Source organism: Alligator sinensis, unplaced genomic scaffold (assembly GCF_000455745.1).
Source record: "Alligator sinensis unplaced genomic scaffold, ASM45574v1 scaffold640_1, whole genome shotgun sequence".
NCBI lineage: Eukaryota > Metazoa > Chordata > Crocodylia > Alligatoridae > Alligator > Alligator sinensis.
This window is the reverse complement of record NW_005843464.1, coordinates 110389-117297: the sequence shown is the minus strand read 5'-3', so window position 1 is coordinate 117297 and position 6909 is coordinate 110389. Positions and strand designations below refer to the sequence as shown.

Below are 6909 nucleotides of genomic sequence, written 5' to 3'. Positions count from 1 at the left end.
TTCCCTACAAGATTAGTCAGATAAACACAAATCAAGCTTTTCATCATTGGCCTTTAACAAACAAGACAGTAATGGCACAGTAATTATAATTTGCTACAGTAAAACAGACAAGGTCTTGCCAATGCTGCTATGAGAAGCATAGAGGACCCTGAGAAACACTGAGTTCAGGTAGTGAATGGATAGTCTGGGGGAAAAATATACAGGCTTTCTTTTGTTTAATCCCAAAATACACATTAATTAGAGCACACAACCTCATACACAGTCTAACACACGAAATACTCTATCCTTATGAAATACAGTTTTGTTTGGGGCCTTCTATGAGGGCCCATTTCTCCACTATTCCTCCTAGCTTATGCTATAACTCCTACAAAGACTGACTTCACATATATAAGAGTGCAGAGAGTCATGAAGGGAACCTAACTGGCTAGTCAACACTGAGACAGGCATTCCACTGCTTACCTGAGTAAGATCTACCTGCCAATTTAACAACTATAGAACTTTTTGAGGAATCGCAGTCAAGCAATCTTTGCTGTGCCTCCTGGGCAGATACACTGCTCCTGACACTGCTCTTGCAAAGGCCAAGAGCTTGCTACCATCTACTGCACAAGACCAAGGTAAGACCACAACGGTTTGTCAAACTGAAATTGCAGTAGTCTTAAGAGATCCATTAACTATGGAACCACTGCTAAACTAGGTATGTCCTTTCCACCTCAAATACGATTGCACCAATGAACCCAAAACAAATCCATGTGCATTTTTGTTTTTACTTAAACAAGTACCAGAATTGCGAAGTTGTGGTTTTTTTAAAGGAATCAGACACTCTGGGCAAATTCTATGAATATCAGCCAATATCCAAGACATGGTAAGTAGGTAGGAAGGTAACCATAATTGTCAGAACATCAACAATCATGCTTGGGGCAAAGGAGTGGCCAAAGGATGTCTCTTGGTACTGGCAGCAAGATGCTGGGAAGGAGTCAAGGTTGTGGATCAGGTGCATGTGTGTCTGTCACCACTATATTCCACCTCATATTCTATAAGCTGCAGTGAAATGAAGTTATTCTCAGGAGGATCTGGATATAGATCCATTCAAAGATCTGGGTTTGGCAGCACAAGTATTCAGTCTACAGAGGGACCTATAAAATCTCTGGTTAATAATGGTTGTGAAGCAGGAGCAGCACATGGGTAAATACCTGATGGGGAGACTTATATAGGGCCCCAATGATCTTATGGTATTCCTCAGGAGCTTTCCAAGGCTTCTACTGACCTTTCCACAGAGAAGAAAGGGTGAGAGTTTGAGGGAAGATGGTCTGTTCAACTCCTCATTTGAGGAGGAAAAAGAATGCCTTTCTTTTAGCCAAAATGCAGTATTGTCTGGTATGCTGTTATGGAATTATTTCCAGCAACTGTTTGAAGATAACTCTTGTGCTCCCTCTAAATTGGTCTAGAACTGACCTGATTGGCACTTCTTGATATCTTTCAAAGTGTCACTGCAGAAAGCTTTTGAATTAGATACTGGGTCAGTACCAAGGAAGTGGTTAGAGCCAAAGTGATAGCTCCCAACACAGAGCTACTTTGTGCTGGAGTGCCTGATACTGAGGATGGCAGTACCAACGTACTCATATGTTGGAAGCTTCAGTGCTGTAATGAGCATCCTACCATAATCCAGGAACAGCATGCTCCTTGGTATAAAGAGAAATCACTAGTGCTAGTTTGTCCTGTGATGTAGGTTTACTGGACAGAGACTCCACTTTCAGATTTTCAGATAAGGAAGTCTTAGGGGAAGCTTTCCATCCCCAGTTAGGAGAACAGGGCAGGATTAATTTCCATGTCTATTTTAGCCCTTAGATTAATTCTCCTGAGGTTGCCTGGAAACTTGGGGGTAGCATCTTAATTTACAATGGGGGAACTCAATGCTTGTGGCTGACCTGGTTCCTTGAGATTTTCAAAGGATCTGAGTATGACCATATCCAAGATAACAGACATCCCTATCATTTTCAAACTTTGCCACATAAGCAGGGTGGATTTGATTCATTGGTTAGGAAGCTTTGATTTAAATCACTGTTTTCTACAAAAAGAGCATTCTTGTTGCTTGATATCCTTTATTCATTTAGCTTCTTGAAACTCTGCACTTTGAGAGAGGTAAGGGATTGGCTCTGTGTATACAAACTTGCAGAAAGATAAAAAGGCTGATGGGTAGGTAATCAGCTGTTATCTCTCATCTCCATATACTGCTGTAAACAAGGATGTTATTTCTGGAGACACAAATCCACAGTTTGAGAACTGAAATTAAGCATCACAGATATGTTTAATGGGATCTTCTAGACTGAACACCAAATCCCATTGGGTACAGTGGTTTTCTTTAATCTTTATTAATCTACAGAGGAGTCTCTGAGAACCCCATAAAATTGGGCCCCTAATACAGTCCATGGCCTATTGTGACCTATTTATAAAACCTTTAAAAAAAAGTTACATGAATATATTGCTTTAACATATATCTTAAATTAAAACTATCTTTATACAGGTTTATTTTTTAAAAACACATCCTAACAATATTTTTTAATGATTAAATTAAAAAAAATGATTTAAATTAAAAAATCCAATTTTTTTTAAAAGAGTTGATTTTTATCCATCCTGCACATGAGAGGAACACATCTTAAATCCTCTTGATTCAATACTATACATTTTTAATTCTTGTACAAATGGGAGTAGATAAACACTGGAACAGTAAAACCTATTGACACAAACCTCTGCCCAGAACCAGACTAAAAAATGTACTAATGCTATTAACAAAATCTAACCCTAACTATAGAAGTTCATTAGCTAACTCATTTGGAGTAAGGAATGTAGACAAGAGGTTTCTGTCTCTCTCATGTGGAAAAATATAAAAGAAGTGAACATGGGTTAAGCCAACCCCCCCACCCTTACACTCCTGGCTGTCAGAAATAACAGAATGGATAATGAATAGGTCTGACCCAGACACAACTATTCTAATTAATCCAATGTAATGGAAAATGTATGTACTAAGAAAGATATTTCTGTGGAAAATGATGCAAAGTAATAATTTTATTTATTGCAGAGTTCTCCATCCTGAACTCCTTTGACAAGGATGTTAAACTATACAATAACTATATGCTGAGCATTCACAGACCTGCTTTCATGTACAGATTATGGTATACAACCCTTAGTATTGAATACTTCAAACCCAATTTCTTTCTTGCATGGGTGCAGGCCCAAATATATAATTTTTCTGTACAAGAACTAGGTGCACATGAAAGTTCAAACTTACTTATTTATCATGTTTCTTGATACTTCAGTGCTTGCTTAAATAAAGCAATATGAAGTTCCATGGCATGCCTAAGGAGGGTCTGTTTGTTACACATATTCTTGTTTTGGACTTAAAATGTTTTTCTTGTGGTCCAGAGTGCTCTAAGGTTCAAATACATCAATATAGGATACTCTCATTTATAATATAACTCAGAGATTAACTGAGAATACATTCTGTTATGTATAGTGTAGATACAAGCCAAAATCCCACAGTATAGAAAATATTTAATAACAACATACAGAGTTTACATGAGTAAAAACTTCCTTACAGGATTTCTACTTTAACTCCTGTTGCAGAAAAAGATGAGGATCAGTTTAATAATACAAATATTTTTAAAATCATGATTTACTTAAAAAGACCAGGGAGAATGAAAGCTCTGTGTTATTTAAGACTATTGAGAATATGTCTATATGCCTATCCCTCAGACTCACCGTGTCCTCTTTCAATACAACTGTGATAAAACTGGTGTGAACTTTTCACCAGACAGATGTGTATTTTTAACTAATTCTTTCTAACTTCCGCAAGCTTCCACAACCCTTAACATCTGATTTCTCACATGTATGGAAAGCTAAATGCTGGGCTCCTCTTATAAATAATTAAGTTTTCCATTCATAAAACTGAATATTAAAAAAAAAAACCCAAACCCATTTTTTAGGATTAAAAAGAGTAACAAAAATGTTAGTTTGAGTTCAGGACCAGCATTTCCCTGCATGCCTGTACTGAGAGGAACTGAGGGTATTCTTTGTAAAAAGTAGATAGCCTCTAACACAGGAGTTCTCTAGTGAACAATTTCACTGTCTTGACTCTTTTATAAAATAACTCATGTCCTGTAAGACAGCTAATTACAGCCCTCCAATGAACTGAATGTATACACAAGTTAAACTGATTTCAAAAAGGGTTTGGGACAAAATTAAGGGAAAAAATAGCAAAGAATTCCCACAAAATTCATCTAGTACCCTACCATAAGCAGCAGCCCAAGCAACAGGAACAAAGGTTTTATTCACACCAGACTCTTCAAGCTGTGTGTCAGGAAGTGATGTTGCTTCCTCTTCACCTACAATAACCTCCATATACACTTCATCTGCTATTTCAGCACAGCCTGGATTTAAGGAAAAAATATTATTTAATTAATTTTAATTTATAATCAGCCTAAATTGTCCCTCACTTAAATTAATCCCGTTATTACGATTATTAGCAACTTAAACTAAAAATTTCCTTCCTTTCTATCTTGGTATTTACTGCCCCCTCCAACAATTTATCCAGGATTGTTACATTACTTCATTTATATGCCTTGCTAGTTTTTAGAAAGGAAAAATTCTCCAACAAAAGTTAATTAAAAAAAACAACAACATACATATATATATACACACACACATATACACACATATATATATATTTGCTGACTTGCTAGTGTGGCAGAACAAGTGCCTCTGGTCTTAATAAAATTTGAAAATTGCTCTGAAATAGTGCTAGCACTTTAAATAAGACTGGTTAAACAGAGCATTACACAAATTCAAAAATGAGAAAGTTGTAAAAAAATAAAAAACCTCAGTGATTTATCCATTGATTTCAGCCATGAACACATTAAACGCAATAAAATAATGATTCTGTATAACTGGCACACAGTACATTTTATATGACTCTACTTCTTTATAGTTAGATAGCCTGATTTTCTGGTATACAAGACAATTTATCATTTTTATTACTTTAAAGGTGAAATAATAATTCACAAACACAAAAAATATCTTTTTAGAAATGACCTAAATTAGATGCACAGCTTTCATTTCTTGTAAAATTTCTTATTATTCTTACTAATATCTTCATCTTCCTGAGAAGAGTCCTTTACAGCCATGTAAACCATCTTCTCTCGTTGCATTCTACCAACACCTCCCTGCTCGATTACTCCAGCTACAGAATGTCCATTGTGAAAGTCACTCTCTGTGACAATTTCTGTCCCACCTTTAAAAAGAAGAACATAAGCCTAAACAAACAGAAGTATTGTCATGTGATTAATAAAATAAAATTCTGTTTTTTTTTTCCTATTTTAGAACAGACAGGCATTCAATAAAATCCTGATTAACTGCCTTGAAATATATGAACATAATTCTGCCATCAAAAATCCCTAATCTGACATTCATCAGTGATAGGTCAGACAAAACCCTGTCTTCCTGTATCTGTCCCAACAAATTCAGGGCTTAAATTACTGGATAGTATTATTTAGGTGCTAGTGGGTAGCCACAGACCCATTACAAATAAATTTGTTACTTATTCTATAAGTAACTGTGATCCTGGAGCAAGCTGCAACCCTGGCAAGTCTGCTAGCCAGCATCTAGTCCTGATGAATCATTTAGGATAAAATGTGCTATTACTTTTTCCAAGGACATCAGCGTGTGTGTAAGGTTAATCACAAGTCATCATCTCCCCGGCAGCTGCCACTGCTAGGCCTGAATGGACGGATCTGGAGCAGGCATGGGGTGCACCAGGTTGGGGCTCCGCGCATGGGTCCCTGCTGGTGCTGTGGGGCTGGGGCCAGTGGCAGCTGGAGTGTCTGCTGCCTGGGCTGCCTAGAAAGGCAGTCCAGCCACAGAGCTGCCCCGACCCCGCTGTGTGCCCAGGGGGTGGCAGGATGCACCATGGCTGGGTGGCACCTGGGCCACACAAGACCAAAGGACCTGCTGCAGGCTGGATCAGCTCGCAGGCTGTATTTTGCCCACCCCTGCTTTAAACTCAGTGCGCCCCTGCACCAACTGCAGTGCATGCTCAGAAGAGGCATCGCATTAGTTTGACCTGGTTTGTCCAATGTCTGTATAGATTAGATGCTTCAGCGGAGCTCTTTAATAATTTTATCAAATGGCTGATAGAATCATCTATTACATAAAAGTACCAGGGGGCCCTGCTGAAGCAACCTGATCTCTACAGTGAGGCAGGTCAAACTAATGCAATGCCTCTTCTGGTAAAGCGCTGTTTTGTTTTGTTTTGTTTTTTCTCCATGTCTGTGAGCAGCCAAAGTGCTCTGATTTTACTAGAATAATACTGCTAGTAAATTTCTCTGTGTAGACAATGCTTATAAGTATATAAGGGGTGTACATCAGATCTGGGGGAACGCCTGTTCACCAGAGCGCTCCATGGGATAACAAGGTCAAATGGTCACAAACTTCTCCAAGACCGTTTCAGGCTGGACATAAGGAAGAACTTCTTTAGTCCGAGCCCCCAAGGCCTGGAACAGACTGCCGCCAGAGGTGGTACACGCACCTACTCTGGACTCCTTTAAGAGTCAATAGGACATTTATCTTGCTGGGATCCTGTGACCCCAGCTGACTTCCTGCCCCTGGTGCAGGGGGCTGGACTCGATGATCTTCCAAGGTCCCTTCCAGCCCTAATGTCTATGAATCTGTGAATCCTGGGGCAAGCCAGTAGGCTGTCTTCTCAACCTGCTCCAACCTCAATTAGTTATCTTGAATAATAACCAACCATACTATAATGTCCATAGGCAGCGAAAGGCCAGGGCTAAGGGAGTTTAGCAAAATGCAGGCAGCCCGTGCACACGCTCCAGGCGGCTACGGGGGGGGGGGGGGGGGGGGGGG

The 6909-nt window shown here is 39.0% G+C and overlaps 1 protein-coding gene across 5 annotated transcripts in view; it reads right to left on the bottom strand.

The window, feature by feature from the left end:
- The window catches only part of ZNF711 (zinc finger protein 711), a 60572-nt gene that overhangs the window by 5640 nt on the left and 48023 nt on the right, over window positions 1-6909 (bottom strand). For all 5 annotated transcript variants that reach the window (XM_014527373.2, XM_014527374.2, XM_014527378.2 and 2 more), the window contains 2 exons: window positions 5138-5284; window positions 4287-4424 (listed from right to left, as the gene is read on the bottom strand). In XM_014527373.2, the coding sequence (XP_014382859.1) occupies window positions 4287-4424; window positions 5138-5284 (285 nt within the window). The remainder of the gene's footprint in view (window positions 1-4286; window positions 4425-5137; window positions 5285-6909) is intronic.